The sequence below is a fragment of the Mus caroli genome, unplaced genomic scaffold (assembly GCF_978045245.1).
Source record: "Mus caroli unplaced genomic scaffold, Mus_caroli_1 scaffold_10, whole genome shotgun sequence".
In the NCBI taxonomy this organism is placed as follows: Eukaryota; Metazoa; Chordata; class Mammalia; order Rodentia; family Muridae; genus Mus; species Mus caroli.
In genome coordinates, this window is record NW_028227265.1 from 490441 (window position 1) to 509233 (window position 18793).

General features: G+C 37.4%; 1 protein-coding gene across 1 annotated transcript in view; it reads left to right on the top strand.

The window, feature by feature from the left end:
* LOC110300626 (coiled-coil domain-containing protein 7A-like) overlaps positions 1-18793 on the top strand; it is a 319531-nt gene that overhangs the window by 250696 nt on the left and 50042 nt on the right. Inside the window, exons 47-51 of the mRNA XM_085843505.1 lie at positions 742-837; positions 2084-2179; positions 7570-7665; positions 17269-17364; positions 17703-17804. Coding sequence (XP_085699631.1) covers positions 742-837; positions 2084-2179; positions 7570-7665; positions 17269-17364; positions 17703-17804 — 486 coding nt within the window. The remainder of the gene's footprint in view (positions 1-741; positions 838-2083; positions 2180-7569; positions 7666-17268; positions 17365-17702; positions 17805-18793) is intronic.

The window sequence follows — 18793 nt, forward strand, 5'->3', positions numbered from 1 at the left end:
TGGTAACTTGCTACAGCCCAAAAGGTTATAGATGGGTGTTTGAAAGCTAACCTCAGGCCTGCATACATGTATGTCAAGCACTTTGTCTACTGTGCTACTCCCCAGCCCCTACTTGTGCTATTTATTATAAACATACATAAAATATCAATGATCACACAAGGTAAATTCCAAGGGAATCTATGTTTGCAGATTAAACTGCGTTGTGTAAGTTACTGGGAAGTTAAGAGGCTGGGCATTAGAGAAGATTTATCAACTTTTCTAGGACCTGAACAATGACAATATCATTAATCTTGCTAACATAGAAGAGAAAAAATCTCACATGGTCTCATCTCTAGACAAAAACCTACAGGAAAGTAATTCTGAGACCACTGAGAGAATTGGCCTCTTCCAGGCCAGAGCACCCTGACTGTTCCTCCAATCTAATGTGGGCATCCCTGAAACCATATACATACAAACAACAAAAACAGACATAGCAGACTGTACTTCTATATTTGTGCATATACGTGTAATGATATTAATAAAAGGAAAAAAAGGCTATTAATTTCAGAGTGAGAGCACCTGGGAGAGCTACAGGGAAAGAACACGGGAAGGCCTTGAGGTAGAAAAGGGAAGGGGGAAGTAATGTAAGTACATTTTAATATATTTTTAGGTATATGTGTGTAGTGAATTGATTTTTGCACCTTTAAAAATTGGAATTAGTTTATCTAGTGTATTACTTAATAACCTTATCCTCTTTTGCAGAACAGCCTAAAACTGAAACAATAGTTGAAAATGATGCTAAATTTGATGATAATCTGAGGATGACTACCTCTTCTCCAAATATCAAAATCATTAAAGGTAAAGGAATATTTTCATATGTGTCTGAAACAAAACTACCCACATCCTAGTGATGCTAAATTTGATGATAATCTGAGGATGACTACCTCTTCTCCAAATATCAAAATCATTAAAGGTAAAGGAATATTTTCATATGTGTCTGAAACAAAACTACCCATATCCTTATGGATGGGCTCTTCCAACAAACAGCCTATATTATGATCCCACCATGCTTGTCCTGTAAGTAGACACCTGTGTAGAAGGTTTCATGATCCTGATCAGAAATAGAATTTTGTGTGTCGATTACCCCTTACTTCTAACCAAGGTAAGTTAACTGATTTCCCTTCATGCCTTATGCCTTTCATTTTCTCTGTAATGTTCTGAAATGAGAGTATATTACATTTCTATGTAATCCAAACAATGGTGCAATCAAAATCAACAATCTTTTATTGAGACAGGATCTTCTTACCAAGTAGCCACATCAGATTTAAAAGTTGCTATACAAACAGGCTAGCTAGAACTCATAGAGATGGACTGCCTATGCTTCCCACTGTGCTAGGGTTAAAGGCATATACCAAAATCATTCACTGCCAATCACATTTGTATAACGCTAGTTTGTCTCTATAGGGTAGAGTATATAAATTAGATTGTTATATGTAGAAAATGTGTGTTTTACTATCATACATACATCTATATACATTCTGTAATGACTGTTCTTAATTATTGTGAAAATAAAATCATGAAAAACTTCTGTGTAATTATCAGCACTAGATTTTATGAATTGAAAATATAAACAATATTAAACTATATCAGTTACCTGACACTAGTACAGAAATTAACCACAGCCTGCAGAAAAAAATCCCTAGAATTACAAAGACTCTCTGTAATTCATTTGGTAATTCTTGCCAGAGTCGAGAAGTCCATTTTAAAATTCATATGGAATCATCAGAGACTGTAACAGTCTAAATAATAATGAAATATTATTTATATAATGAAACTAACAAATGAAAACTAACAAAATAAGAGAAACACTTCAAAATGTAAGAACTAACTGTCTGTCTGCAGGCTGGTAAAACCTCTCACTGCTCTGTTAGTTTCCTGACTTACACTCTTATAAGGCACAATTATAAAATATCATCTGCCAGCAAGAATAAATCAGACAGTCTGCTTGTGCTGGTTAACTGCCCTATGTAAATAGCTGGGGGAAGCTGTGCTTAGAAATAGGTTATTTCCATCTTCCCTGAATAATGGTGTTCTTATTTTTCAGAGCTATCTAAAACTTTGTATTTAGATAGTGGAGATATTGAACCTTCAGACTTTGTGTTCAAGACAGCATCTGCTGCAAAGAAACTTGAGAATAAAGGTAAAGGGAGTGCTTTAATAGAGATGTTTGAATTATAAAATATTCCTTCCCCACCATTTCTGTTTATCAGAATTCTTAAACCTGTGAGCTCCTTTCCAATGATCAGCTAAATTATGTTACAATATGTGTGGAGGGCTTTGTCTTTCTGTATGGTAATAGGATCTTGTGCATATATCCCCTTATCTATAACTCAGCTGAACTGGAGGGTTTCCTTCCCCTCCCACAGCTTGAGATTTCTGCTTTATGTTCCTAAATGAGAAAATAGACCACTTCATCTATAGTTCATCTTCATGTCATCCTTACATTTCTGTTGTTGCAACTACAACCAACACTACTATCAATGTCACTGTACTCTCCTATTCCCCTACTTTTATGCAGTAGAGTGTGTGTGTGTTGGGTGGCTGGATGAAGAACATGTGTGCTTTTAATTTTCATAAGTACCCACAAATATTTTGTAGCATTGCCATAATTAATAGTTGTGTCAATAAAATAATTAAAAGCTGTATCCAAGTATCAAAGCTAATATTAAATTTTTCTCTGAGTTGTTCATAATTCAATAGTGTGTTGTTTAGTCTCCATGAGTTTCTGTGGTTTCTCTTACTGTTGATATCTACTTTTATTCCATTGTGGTTAGATGGAACAAAGGATATTATCTCAATGTTCCTACATCTGTTGAGACTTCCTTCATTTTCTAATGTGTTGATAGTTCTGGGAAAAGCTTCATGTCTAATCAAAACAGTGTGTATTTGTTAGTGTTTTCGTGAAATGTTTTATGTTTTGTAGTTTGTTTAATTTATGATGTCATTTAACTCTAGTATGTCCATGTTGGTTATTTATTTTTTGTTTTCAAGACAGGGTTTTTCTGTATAGCCCTGGCTGACCTGAAACTCACCATGTAAACCAAGCTAGCCTTGAACTCATATAGATCCAACCTGCCTTTGCCTCTTGAATACTGGGATTAAAAGCATATGCCACCACACCCAGATAATGTTGATATTGTGTGTGTGTGTGTGTGTGTGTGTGTGTGTTTATGTGCGCGCATGTGTCCATACGATATGTCTAATGGTGAAAGTAGATGTTTAAGTCACTCACTATTGCTGTGTTAGAATTCATTTGTGATTTTTGCATCTAGTAGTATTTGTTTTATGAAATTGTGTGTGTGTTCAGAATTGCTATATCCTTTTTCTTAACTTTCCTTCAAATAAGATCTAATTGATTTTTCTTACAGAGCAGTAAAACTTTACTGCTCGGGAGTACTTAACCCCATACATTTTCTAAGGAAATTTAAATAGGAGTAAGTTTTAAATATATAATTTTTGGTGCTTACTAGGTGGCAATCCATGTTGCCTCTGGATGCATGTAAAACATAAATACAGTATGAATCTGCCAGAGCCCATCACAGGCATTTAGCAAAATAAAATGGCATGATGTTAAGATCAAACTCTCATGTCAGAGAATAGCATAGACAAAACAGCAAGCAGAGAATAAATTCTGTGTTACCCTGTAACAATATCCAACATTTACTAATCATGAAATTTTATGTCCTATTTTGTGTTTTCCATAATTTCAAATTTTAAATCTTTTACCAACCTCATGTAATGGTTCTATTATTAATGTCTATAGATGAAGTAGAGACATTACACAACACATAATAATATCCTAAGAATATAATGGAAGAGGTAATACATAGCAAAGGCTATGAGTGTCCCTACAATATTTATTTTTGTTGTTTACTTTTGAGAATGTAATTTAATTACAGTGTTTCTCCTTTCTTTTTCCTTTCTTCAAACTTCCCATATGCCCCCTCCCAGCTCTCCTTCAAATTCATGGCCTCTTTAGTCATTAATTGTTATTGAGTGTATGTATGTATTTGTATATACCACCCCCTCTTCTGCAATATTCCCTGTGCCTTAGGTGTGAGAGTGTTTTGTATCCATTGGGACTTGTCTCAACACTCTTGCATCTTGATTGGTTGCTTTTCTGTAGTTGTCTCTGTTGCAAACAAAGTTTCTTTGAGAAAGGTGAAAGCAACACTTAGATGCTTATCTGTGGGTAATAAGGACAAATGTTTATATGGTTGTTAGGGTGTAGTAACTTAGAGGTTACAGATTCTCCCCCAGTAAACATGGATTCACTAGTTAATAATGTTGATAACAATGCAAAAGATGGAGGCCTGGCTTGTGAAGTTCCAGAGGGAAGTGAAGACTCTACAGGGATTTTTCTGTTAAGAATCTGTAGTTCTGGTTAGCTGGGGCTGAAGAATCAGCTGTGATTAACAAGATAACTACTAAAGTGAAACCTTTGCTGGTATGCTTGATGCTGGTCGGCTAGATATGAGAATTTAGCAGGGATTAAGAAGAGACCAACATCACTGAGATGGAATCTTCTAGGAAGTGTTTTCCTTAGAGCACAAAGAAGCTGTGTTCCTGTGGTGGCCAAGATTATATGTTGTGCTGATAGGTGAATTTGGTAATGTAAGAGTTGCCCAGTTGCCCAGGTTGTACTGGTTTTGAAGTCTTGGAGGGGTCATGAAGAAGCAGCTGGGGCTTGGAACTGTAATAGGCCAAGACACCAACCTAATGTGAAAACATCATGCACACACATAAGAATGGGAGATGTCAACCCCACACTACAGAGGCATATTAACACTTCATGCCCATTATATGACTATTGTTAGCAGCCAAAGGACAAAGGGAAGAAGAAAGTTAAAGACAAATATCATTTACAAGTGGGCGAGAAAGAACAGTCCTGTAGGTACAGCCTGTAGTCCCAACTCCCTGGGAAGCTGATGCAAGAGGACAAAAATTCATATTCAGCCAAGGCTACATGGTGAGACCATGCCCAAAGTTGTCAGAAACAAGATGGTGTAGTTTAGGAGTGGACAGTTTATCTTACATACAAAATATTCAAGTTCAGGCACCAGTACTTGAAACAAATAGAAAAGTTGACCAAATATGGACAATGTTATCAAGAAATTATAATGGGGCTGTGGGGCTTTGAGATGGCAAAGTAAGTAAAAGTGTGTGTAACCAAACTTAACATAGGAGATTGATCCCCAATGAGCACACAGTATAAACAGAGAACCTATTTGTACCAATTGTCCTGCTACCTCCACATTAAAATTATGTCGGACCAGAGACAGAAAGGAGAGAGTCAGAGGGGACAGAGACAGAGAGGAGAGGACTACTAATACATATAGTTTGAGAGAAAAAAGAATTTGGAACCAGGAACACATGCCATCTGAGCTCTAACAGGCTTCATTAGCCTCCCTCTTCAGCCCTACCATTTTTATCACAGTGGCATCCTTCCATCTACATAGTGACTCTCCAATTTAGAGAGAAAGGATAGGCATCCAACTTTGGATCTAAGCAAGAGCCCCAGGTGCACATAGCTCACATAAGCACTTGCCTTGGTGAATAGAAGTTTGAACATTTCATTCTTGTGCAAGAAACACATTGTAGAAACTGAGACAACTTCAGTAAATTTTGCCAGCCAGCTTTGAAAAATTGCTCCCTAACAGACCTACATTCTACATTTTATTTTAGAATTCATCACCAAGTGAAGAGATATTGAACCTATATTTTATTATATTTTCCTTTTAACTGTAGCCCAAATACGTACAGTATACTATATCTTTATTGGTTATCTTCCTTCTTGGACTTTATGTCAACTGCCATTTGTTAATGTTAGAAAGGTTGATGGAGAAAATAAACTATCTAAAAAACTGTTGAGGGAAGTATTTTTAAAAATTGGCACCATCCTGTGCTATACCCAGCTACTCTATGCCCCAGCAGTCTCATCACCTCTAGGCTTGCCCCACCAACCATCTTCCCAGCTCCCATTCTCCTGCCTCAGAGCCACCTGTACCTTCTCAGCCATCTACCTCCTGTGGCTATTTGTCACATATCCCCTTAATCCAGTAAATCAAAACTCTAGAAGCTTATAATTAGTCAGATTTATATATCAATAAATTCTCAACTCACAAGATGCCCACACAATAATTTCAAAGCCAATTGATATTGATATAAATTGCCCACCTAGATAAGACAGATTGTCCTGTAATTATCCATCCCTTATATGATATTCATAGCTACCTATGGCAATTTAAAGCCACTGGAATCTGGATAATCCTGTTCTTCCTCCATCTTCCTTCCTCCCTCTCCTCCTGTTCATCTCTGTCTCTCACTCTTAGGTCCGCCTCCTCTCTTTTCCCTGTCCAATCACAGGCTTCTTGTTATATTAATAGCTATATTAATTGTGGAGAAATTCTGCTACATTTCACCCTTTCTGTTCATATAAAAATTGAGCACAACTATTACTATTTTGTAATTTATAAAGTACAAGATAGACATAACACCCAGTCCATCATTTTTGTCAATAAAATAGAACACTGTCATCTATTCTAAGTTAAAAGACTACACCTGACTCATGTCCTGGCTTTAGATTGCACACCATCTGAAAATCATCCTCTCAAATCTACATCATCTTTCTCAATGCTAAACAGCTTGGGTTGGTTATGAGACTATAAGTAGTCTTTCAGCCCCATCAGAAATCCAAGAATGACCAACATTTCTGAAAATATAGGAAGCCTAACACAGCTTTCAGAATTGAGACAAACTGTAGAGACAGCTGCCTACCTATATAGCCCCAGTAAATCAGGAAGTTGGAGCATCAGTCTTCAGCCTTCTGGCCCAGGATATTCTGACAGACCTTGCAAAACAGGAATTATTAAGGACTAGCCTCTTCTGTCTTGGCAGAACTAAGCTTTGCTAACCTGTAACTTGTATTCACTCAAGGATGGTACAGGTATGCAGGAGAGATAGGCAATTTCTTCTATTTTGAGAGATAGCCACAAGGTACCACCTAACCTGGAGGTATAGATGCTCAGCTGCTTCTTTGACTCTACGAATGGGAGGCTTTTAGGAGCAGATTTGTCTCAACAGCAAGTGAAGATGACTCTTCATAACTTCTTCAAGCTGAATATGGATGTTGAGATATTTTTGAAGGGCAGGGAGGGGACAAGGGTAGGGAAAATGTATCTTAGTTACTTGTGGATTCATATACTGTCATACTGGTATCTTTTAAAGTTCTTTCTCCCACTTTGTATCTAGCATTCCCACATATTTGAGACAATTTTGGCAGACTGGCAAGCAGATAACCATCTCTATACTTCATCTCCCTAATACGGCAATATACCTCTCCCAGTTCTGCTCTCTTGTCATTTGACAATTACTTATATAATGAACTTCAGTAATACCAGCCAAAGCTGAAAAAAAAGTCTTTTTCTGCTTGTTTATCGAGTTCCTGAATGCTGAACGGAAGCTAGCTGATGTATTTTAGTAGCTGATGTATTTCTAGTACCACTAAATGATTTTGTTTTTGCTTTTCAGGGCCATCTAAAACCAAAAACTTAAACAAGGAAAGTTCTCGAGATATACATATTCTGCACCTGACAACCTCTGCTATAAGGACACTTTTGTTAGACGGTAAAGAAGCCACTGTTATTCAGACATGAGAAAGAAAACACTGTTATTTTCCCACTGTTTCTATGTACCAATACTTTTAACCTCTGGGCATTCCCAGTATACAGAGATTATTACAAATACAGAATTATTCCAGTATTTTTTTTCTGTAAATAGACAACTGTGTGGAGGACTTTGTAGTTCTACACAGAAGCAGAATTCTATGTATAGATTCCACCTTATCTCTAACCCATGTAAATTGATGTGTTTCCTTCACCTCTTACATCCTTAATATTCATCATGTCATTATGAAGTGTGAATATTTGACTGTTCTTCAGTAATTATTTTTTAAAATCACCTTTACATTTGTACAATCAGCTGTGCAATCAACATCATTATAATTTTTCCTTCTGCTACTTTGTACTGTTACAGTAGAGTTTGTGAGTGGAGTGCTTGAATTCAGGACCTATATGTTTTTAATCCAATAGATACTGCATGGAATATCTACATATCCATTCTAGATAATTGTAGTTAATAATTATGTAAGTTTCCCAATTAACACTAGACAGTTTAAGAATTCAAAATATCAGCAAGATTAAATTACATTGATTGGTTGTCATTAGGACAGAAAGTAAGCTAGAGAGTCCAAGAGATTACCTTGGATCCCAAAGTTATGGTGAAAGGCTAAAGAAATCTATTTTGAGGGCTGCAGAAATGGTTCTGTATTTAAACAGTTACAATGCAAGAAAGAGTTACAGAATTTACATTCCTAAACCCTTGTGAAATGCAGCATACTTATGACCACACAGCTGTAATTCCAGGTTGCAAAACAGAGATTGGCTTCCTAGAGCAAGCTATTGAAATTAGCCACATAAACTGACTCCAAGTTTGATAAATAGATACCATTTCATCAAATAAGATAAAGTAGTAAAGAAAGAAGAGCCTCCACAAACACCTCAAGCACATGTGTGCACAAACAAGTGCACAAAAACTCATACATATATGCATTCACATTACACACATATACACATGTAAAAAGATAACAAAGGCAAAGTCAATCTCAAAATCATTCTGAATCTAGATAAATAATCAACCCTGAAAGCATAAAACAGGTATCATTATGAGACTGAACAAGTTATATTTAGAAATATACATGTATGCCTACAGTAACAGTGGAGGGGAAAAGATGTGAATTTGAGAAAGAGAAAGCAGAGAGGTGTATATGAGAGAGTTTACAGGGAATAAAGAAAATGAATAAATGTTGTGATTAAATGATATAAAAAATAAAATTAAAATATTAACAACAAAGTAGGGAAGGTGTTGTATGTCATCATTTCAGAACCTATTACCAAACTATGGTAACAAAAGCATTGTGGTTCTGGCAGTAGTCAGACAACGTAGACCAGTAAGTAGCAGAGAGAATCCAGAATGACACTCCCACCTACATGGTGAAGAGTACCCAGACCACTCAGACGAAAAGGCAGTCTAGAACATATGATGCAGGGAAAACAATATCCCCAAACAGAAGGGTGCCCAAGTCCTCACCCACAAAAATAATTTTGACATAAATCAAAGTCCCTTTTTCTTGATGGAATGAAAGCTAAACTGCAAAAAATATTAGACAAAACTGTAGGGGAAACATACAGGCTCCTAGACTTGACTTTGTATTTGGGTTTGGCATAAAACACATAATCAAAAAATAAACATACACAAAAAATAGGCTTCATTGCAATTTAAAAATTTTATATGTTTATTGAAAGAAACAATGTTTGTGCATTATCTGCTGAGGGGCATGCCCTTCCTCCCCAGGAACAGGCTTTGACCATGTGTATACTACCAGGTAGGATTCTGTCTCATGGAACTGGTCTCAAAAGCAATTGCAAGTAATTGTTTATATAAAAAATTGTCAGCTGGGCGTAGTGGCGCACGCCTTTAATCCCAGCACTCGGGAGGCAGAGGCAGGTGGATTTCTGAGTTCGAGGCCAGCCTGGTCTACAAAGTGAGTTCCAGGACAGCCAGGACTATACAGAGAAACCCTGTCTCGAAAAAAAAAAAATTGTCATGCCAGTCTTGAATGTCAACTTGGTGGAGGGTCCCAAGGTTCCCAGAGGACTCTCCATGCCTCAGGTGCCCTAGCACACCCAGAATCCTGAGATCTGTGGAACACAGATCTAATCCTGTGGAACACAACATCTGCTCCAAAACAACCCGGAGGGTCTTGTGCCAGCAAAGGAAACCCACCCAACCAGTGGCTGGGATTCCTTCTGGTGGCTCCAGCCCTGTGCCATCTTGGGCTCTAACTCTGCAAGCCCTAGCACACCCAGGATCTTGGGATCACTGAGACCAGTCTATGCAGAAGAGCACATGGGCGGCAGAAGCAACAGAGCTTCTTGGACAAGGTCCCTTCAGGCCTTTATCCTCAGCCAGGAGGCAGAGCTGAGACCCAGACCTCTGGGCACCTTCCTAGCCAGAGTAGAGTTGGCCTCCAGAAAGGGCTCTGACCCCGGGAATCAGTAGGTGGATCTGAGCTCCAGACTTCTGAGCACCTTCCCTGCAAGAAGAGAACTTGCCTGCAGAGAGTGCTCTGACCACTGGAACTGAGGAAAGTTGGACTCCCAGGAGTGCTGACAGAGGCTAACAGAATCACAGGAAGAACAAACTCCAGCCAGAGACAGCTAGAACATCTAACACCAGGGATTACCAGATGGCAAAAGGCAAATATAAGAATCTTACTAGCAGAAACCAAGACCACTCAGCATCATCAGAACCCAGTACGCCCACCACAGCAAGTCCTAGATAACCCCAACACACCTGAAAAGCAAGACTCGGATTTAAAATCATATCTCATGATGTTGGTACAAGTTTTTTTTGTTTGTTTGTTTGTTTTCACGACAGAGTTTCTCTGTATAGTCCTGGCTGTGCTGGAACTCACTTTGTAGACCAGGCTGGCCTCGAACTCAGAAATCTGCCTACCTCTGCCTCCCAAGTGCTAGGATTAAAGGCATGCACCATCATGCCTGGCTGGTACAAGATTTTAAGAAGGGCATTAATAGTTCATTTAAAGAAATAAAGGAGAACACTGCTAAACAGGTAGAAGTCCTTAAACAGGAATCACAAAAATCCCTTAAAGAATTACAGGACAACACGACCAAACAGGGGATGGAATTGAATAAAACCATCCAAGATCTAAAAATGGAAGTAGAAACAATAAAGAAAACCCAAAGGAAGACAACTTTGAAGATAGAAATCCTAGGAAAGAAATCAGGAAGCGTAGATGTGAGCATCAGCAACAGAATACGAGAGATGGAAGAGAGAATCTCAGGTGCAGAAGATTCCATAGAAAACATGGACACAACAATCAAAGAAAATGCAAAATGCAAAAAGATACTAACTCAAAACATCCAGGAAATCCAGGACACAATGAGAAGACCAAAATATAGATAATAGGAGTAGATGAGAATGAAGATTTTCAACTTAAAGAGCCAGAAAATGTCTTCAACAAAATTATAGAGGAAAACTTCCCTAAGCTAAAGAAAGATGCCCATGAACATACAAGAAGCCTACAGAACTCCAAAAAGGCTGGACCGGAAAGGAGGTTCCTCCTAACACATAATAATCAGAACAACAAATACACTAAATAAAGACAGAATATTAAAAGCAGTAAGGGGAAAAGGCCAAGTAACATATAAAGACAGAACTATTAGAATTACACCAGACTTCTTTCCACAGACTACGAAAGCCAGAAGATCCTGGACAGACAATGAAAGACAGAAGATCCTGGACAGATGTTATACAGAACCTAAGAGAACACAAATGCCAGCCCAGGCTACTATACCCAGCAAAACTCTTAATTACCATAGATGGAGAAACAAAAGTATTCTATGACAAAACCAAATTCATACAATATTTCTCTACGAATCCAGCCCTTCAAAGGATAATAAAAGGAAAACTCCAACACAAGGATGGAAATTAAGCCCTAGAAAAAACAAGAAAGTAATTCTTCAACACACCTAAAAGAAGACAGCCTCCTAGTGTATGCAATGGTGTCAGCGTTTGGAGGCTGATTATGGGATGGATCCTCAGGCATGGCAGTCTCTAGATGGTCCATCCTTTCGTCTCAACTCCAAACTTTGTCTCTGTAACTCCTTCCATGGGTGTTTTGTTCCCAATTTTAAGAAGGGGCAAAAGTACCCCCAGAGCTCATGTCTCTAGCTGCATATGTATCAGAAGATGGCCTAGTCGGTCATCATTGGGAAGAGAGGCCACTTGGTCTTGCAAACTTTATATTCCTCAGTACGGAGGAACGCCAAGGCCAAGAAGTGGGAGTGGGTGGGTAGGGGAGTTGGGGGGAGGGGGTCTGGGGGACTTTTGGGATAGTATTTAAAATGTAAATGAAGAAAATACCTACTTAAAATAAATTAAAAAGAATCAAAGTAGTATCTTATTTTTTTTTCTGCTTTAAAAAAAAAAAAAGACAGCCTCAAGAACAGAATTTCAACTCTAACAACAAAAATAACAGGAAGCAACAATTACTTTTCCTTAATTTCTCTGAATATCAGTGGACTCAATTCCCCAATAAAAAGACATAGATTAATAGACTGTCTACATAAACAGGACCCACCATTTTGGTGCTTACAGGCACCCCTCCTCTGGGACAAAGACAGACACTACCTTAGAGTAAAGGGCTGGAAAACAATTTTCCAAGGAAATGATCCCAAGAAACAAGATGAAGTAGCCATTCTAATATTGAATAAAGTCGACTTCCAACCCAAAGTTATCAAAAAAGACAAGGAGGGGCACTTCATACTCATCAAAGGTAAAATCTTCCAAGATGAACTCTCAATTCTGAATATCTAGACTCAGAAAGCAAGGGAATCCACATTCATTAAGGAAACTTTAGTAAAGCTCAAAGCACACATTGCACCTCACACAATAATAATAGTGGGAGACTTCAACACCCCACTCACATCATTGGATAGATCCTGGAAACAGAAACTAAACAGAGACACATTGAAACTAACAGAAGTTATGAAACAAATGGATTTAACAGATATCTACAGAACATTTTATCCTAAAACAAAAGGATATACCTTCTTCTCAGCACCCCATGGTACCTTCTCCAAAATTCACCATTTAATTGGTCATAAAACAGGCCTCAACAGATTTGAAAATACTGAAAATATCCCATGCATCCTATCAGATCACCACAGACTAAGGCTGAACTTCAATAACAACATAAATAATAGAAAGCCAACATTCACGTGGAAACTGAACAACACTCTTATCAATGATAACTTTGTCAAGGAAGAAATAAAGAAAGAGATTAAAGACTTTTTAGAGTTTAATGAAAATAAAGCCACAACATACCCAAACTTATGGGACACAATGAAAGCATTCCTAAGGGAAAAACTCATAGCTCCGAGTGCCTCCAAAAATAAACTAGAGAGAGCATACACTAGCAGCCTGACAGCACACCTAAAAGCTCTAGAACAAACTGAAGCAAATTCACCCAAGAGGAGTAGACTGCAGGAAATAATCAAACTTGGGGCTGAAATCAACCAAATGGAAACAAAGAGAACTATACAAAGAACCAACCAAACCAAGAGCTGGTTCTTTGAGAAAATCAACAAGACAGATAAACCCTTAGCCAGACTAAGTAGAAGGCACAGGTACAGTATCCTAAAAAAAAAAAAAAAAAAAAAAAAAAATCAGAAATGAAAAAAAGAGATATAACAACAGAACCTGAGGAAATCCAAAACATCATCAGATCCTACTACAAAAGGCTATACTCAACAAAACTGAAAGACCTGGATGAAATGAACAAATTTCTAGACAGATACCAGGTTCCAAAGTTAAATCAGAATCAGATTAAGGATCTAAACAGTCCAATTTCCCCTAAAGACATAGAAGCAGTCATTAATAGTCTCCCAACCAAAAAAAGCCCAGGACCAGATGAGTTTAGTGCAGAGTTCTATCAGACCTTCAAGGAAGACCTAATTCCAATTCTCCTCAAACTTTTCCAAAAAATAGAAACAGAAGGTACTCTACCCAATTCGTTCTATGAAACCACAATTACTCTGATACCTAAACAATGCAAAGACCCAAAAAAGAAATAGAACTTCAGAGCAATTTCCCTTATGAGTATTGATACAAAAATATTCAATAAAATCCTTGCAAATCAAATACAAGAGCAGTTCAAAACATTCATCCATCATGATCAAGTAGGCTTCATTCCAGGAATGCAGGGATGGTTTAATATGTGGAAATCCATCAATGTAATCCACTATGTAAACAGACTTAAAGACAAAAACTGATTAGATACTGAGAAAGCATTTGACAATATCTAACACCAACATGATGAAAGTTTTGGAAAGATCAGGCATTCAAGGCCCATACCTAAACATAATAAAAGCAATATACAGCAAACCAGTAGCCAACATCAAACTAAATGGAGAGAAACTTGAAGCAATCCCACTAAAATCAGGGACCAGACAAGACTGCCCACTTTCTCCATAACCTATTCAATATAGTACTTGAAGTCCTAGCCAGAGCAATTAGACAACAAAAGGAGGTTAAGGGGATACAAATTGAAAAGAAATAAGTCAAAATATCACTTTTTGCAGATGATATGATAGTGTATATAAGTGACCCAAAAAAGTCCACCAAAAAACTCCTAAACCTGATAAACAGCTTCAGTGCAGTAGCTGGATATAAAATTAACTCAAACAAATCAGTGGCCTTTCTCTACACAAAGGATAAACAGGCTGAGAAAGAAATTGGCAATGTTAACCATAATTTTTAAGTTTCTTTTGCAATATTAGAATATATCTATAACTTTTGGAAAGCAAAATCCAATTTTAAACAATTTATTCTCTTTAAAATCAATACCAGAAACATCACTTTCACATTACGAAGTTTGGCTGCAATTTGTACAGATGAGTGCACTGCAGTGCAAATGTTAATGCTTCATTAAAGAGACATTGTTTTAACTCTTTTCTCTTATAAGTCTAGTTTCTAGGATAAGAAACACATAAAATATTATCCCAATTTAGAAGTATCCTTAGAAGCCTAGTTTCTTGGGCTAGTTAATGCCACGTGCTGTTGTTTAAAATGACTCCAACCCTGAGTTACCAGTTTTAAGTTAACTTTCTTGTTACCAATATTACACCTTTTTAATCATGCCCAATAACTTATAAGCCAATACTCTATGACCAAGACATGCAGAGCATTTTGTTGTTGTTGTTTGTTTGTTTTTTCGAGACAGGGTGTGTAGCCTGTGTACTCTTTGTGTAGCCATGACTGTCCTGGAACTCACTCTGTAGACCAAGCTGGCCTTGAACTCAGAAATCCACCTGCCTCTGCCTCCCAAGTGCTGGGATCAAAGGCATGCACCACCACTGCCCGGCATATACCTTTAAGACCAGTCAGAAACCAAATGAAGCGGCTACACGAATATTATAAATTTAGACCAATCAAAAAATTCTACTTTTTCTAGCTATAATTTCAAGATAAAAAAGCACTTTGTCATTTGCTGAACCCAATAATCACAATTGCAGAGAATTTTCTAGGAAAAAAAAAAAAAAAAAACAGAACAACTATCAGCTTATTTGCCTTAGAACTATGAAGCTGAAGACTCCTTTTTAAAAACAGTTTTTCAGCAGGACCTATCCTGCTGTGCGCGACTCCTGGCTAAAGGTGTGGGGCAACTTTAATCAGCCTCCACTGTGTAAACTGAGAGTGAATCAAGAGATGGATAATCAGCAGATAAAGTTTTATCCATTTTTTTCTTTTCAACATGAAACATAGAACAACAGTCATTCAGACAACAAAACAAAAACAGACACGCATTGACTTGTGGATACAGATTGGTGCACCAAACACAGACAATACAGAAAGGGTAGAGAACTTGATGTAACCAGAACTAAGGATGTCTCCTGTAGGGTCCAGAGAGAAAGCAGGATATCTCCCGATTTCCCTCTGTCCCTGGGAGAGCTCCGAAATCCATTTTCCTTCTTTCTTGATCTCTCTCTCTCTCTCTCTCATGTCATTTGCACACACACCCTTTTTTTTTAATTTTACTCTTTATTTTATTTTATTTTATTTTATTTTAATTTTAAGACCTACTCCTCCCACCTGATGCAGTTCTTGACTGCAGACAAATCCTGTTTAGAATTTTCCACTCCCTTTTTCCACTGTCAACCTCTAGCTTATATCAGCCCTGGGCCAATGATGACTCAGTCTAGCCTATATCCTTTTTGCACGCTTGAGATCAACAGCCTTCAAAAGGTGACATTTGTAGCACTAACATTAGTGCTGTATGTTGTTTACTGTGCAGGGATACATCTTCTTCTGTTTTCTGTGGAGCTCCACCAAGACAGTGTTTCCCTCAGTTGGTCCTTCCATATTCAGGCCCCATGTTCAAGGTGCCACCTGTAGCTGCCTTCAGCTACATGAACTGGGTTCCTGAAAGGGAGGCTAGGGCTGTATGGGAAAAATTGTGAGAGAAATAACAAGCCAAGACAAAGTTTTCTGATCAAGGCCAATGTTTACTTGAGTCTGAGCTTATAAAGAGGGGAGAACCCATCTCCCACCACGCCAGGATCTCCTTTTGTCAGGATAGTATCTGGAGAACAAGTTCAACCTCTCAGCAGGTAGTTGCATCTTGGAGGAAACCACAGTTGTGACAGAACAATAGATCTAATCTAGACTCCACCCTAAGTAGACTAGCTGATAGTGGCAGAGCAGGTCTGAGCCAGCCTGCTCAAAGCTGGGGGAGGCTACTGTGTGCTGAGTGGAAATGAAAAAAGATAAATGGTTGTCTACCAGAACATCTAACTTTGGATCTGAGGGAGAACAGATGCACATTGCTCAAACAAGAACCTGCTTTGGTGAACGGAAGTGTGAACACTTTATACTTGTGCGATAAATATATTATAGAAAATGTTTACATGTAAATTTGGCCAGCTGACTTTGAGAAATGACTCTCTAACAGACCAATATTCTACATTTTATTTCAGGACTCATCCCCAAGTAAAGAGATACTGAATCTGTACTTTATTGTACTTTCTTTTTAACACATTTCCAAACACATTTACCATTTCTTATTATCTAATATCTCTACTCCTTTTTTCACTTTTTCACTGTGGAAATATCAGCTTGTATTTAAAAGCAGAGACAGGCTTATGGAGAGGTTGAAGTATACCTGAAAATTAGTATTTTAGTGACTTGTGGATGTGTGTTATTGTTACACTGCTGTCTTTTAAGTTATTTCTCATGTATATATGACATTTCTATGTGCTATTTGAGACAAAGGCATAGAACATGGCAAGACCAGTGTCACATTTAGTATGTTGACAGGTTGGCAAGCAGATAACCATCTTCCTGTCTCAGCCTCCCTAAAGCTGGAAATGAAATACAGGCATTTGACAAATATCTCATCCCTGGTCTTTGTTACCTGACTTATACTCTAATAGTACCCTTTAATAAAATATCAGATATGATGTAGGGCTTATTAGAAGAGAGTCTATTTGTGCTTGTTACCTGTCGACATGGATTACTGAGAGATGAGTGTGCTTCAGAAGTGGTTTATTTGCAGTACCATTGAATGACATTGTTCTCACTTTTCAGAGGAAGCTAAAATTAGGAGCTTAGAGAAGAAATTAATGAAACAATCAACAATTCTGCAGAAATCAGCCTCTTCTATGAAGAAGTTTATGTTTGAAGGTAACAGAGTATCTGACATACAGATGTGTAAAACAGAACTCTGTTCTTTTCTCACTGTTTCTATTTTCCAGTATCTTCAACAAGGGGGCTCTCTTCTTAGTCTCTTCATACTCTTACTATTATCTTATTTTTATCTTCCTTATTCTTTCTTTACTTGACTTATTCTATCAAAGTGAGCTTTTATAAGATGTTCAATATCAGCCAAGACTGATTCAGACAATCTATTCATGGTTCTTAAGTGTCATAGCTGATAAGACACTACTACCTAATAATAACAGAGCCAAAAGAGACACTGTCTTCAGAAAATGTTATTAAAAGACCTTGTTCTCATTTTTCAGAGTCATCTAAAGAGACTAAAAAGAAAATAAAGAAAAGAAAGATCATTGTTAAAAGTCCACACATTCTGCCTATCACTACTACACAAAAGCTCACTATCAAAGGTAAAGGCATGTCAGCAGCACGTATGTGAGCTCTGTGCCAGTTCCACTGTTTCTACCCATCTGCTAACCTCAACTAAACAGCTAATGTTATGGGCATAGCATACGTTCCATGGTGGCATAAATAGATATATTTGTATCTTTCATCCCTCACATCTTTCCTTTTTTTGTATGATACTCTTAAATGTGAATGTGCTGTAATGTATTCAACAGTTGCATCTTACAATGCCCTTTAAATCTTTAGTGTTAAGTCAAGAGTTAGCCATCAGAGCCGTGGTATCATTTTTCTTAGTTGTCTTATTTGCTTATGGCTCTATACAATATAAGAATGTGTGGTTGTTGGATAATGGATATAGATGCTTTTAATTTTAAGATATTGGCAGTTTATTTGAAAATTACAGTTAATAGTTCTGCCAGTAAATAAACAATAACCTATTTCTATTTCAAAGTACCTTCTCCAGAAATAGACTTTATAAATTTGAAATGTGAATGTTGTCTTACATTGTTAATAGTCAATACTACATTAAGGAATAAAGTGTTCTAGGAAAATGCCTAGAATCTCAACAATATTTTGCAGAAATATGAAATATTCCATTTGAAAATTCACATGAGTCTTAGAGATCATAATAGTCTAAATAATCAAAAAAGAACAAAATAAAGACTTTATAACTTTAAAACTCACTAACAAGGTACAGAAATGAAAGCATTTTGATTCTGATTTGCACACAGGTGGCATTTTCTTTATTATTGATTGATATGGAAATGGCCTATTCGAAGTAGGTGGTACCACCCCAAGCAAGTGGCCCTTAGTTGCATAAGAAAAGCAAACTGAGTGAGCCATGAAAAGGGGGTGTGGGGGCAGTCTCTACTTTATTTCCTGCCTCCAGCTTCCTGCCCTCCTTGAGTTTCTGCCTTGGCTTCTACCTATGAGAGAATGATCAGAGTCTGTAAGTCAAATAAACCCTTTCTTCTTTTAATCATGGTCTTTATCA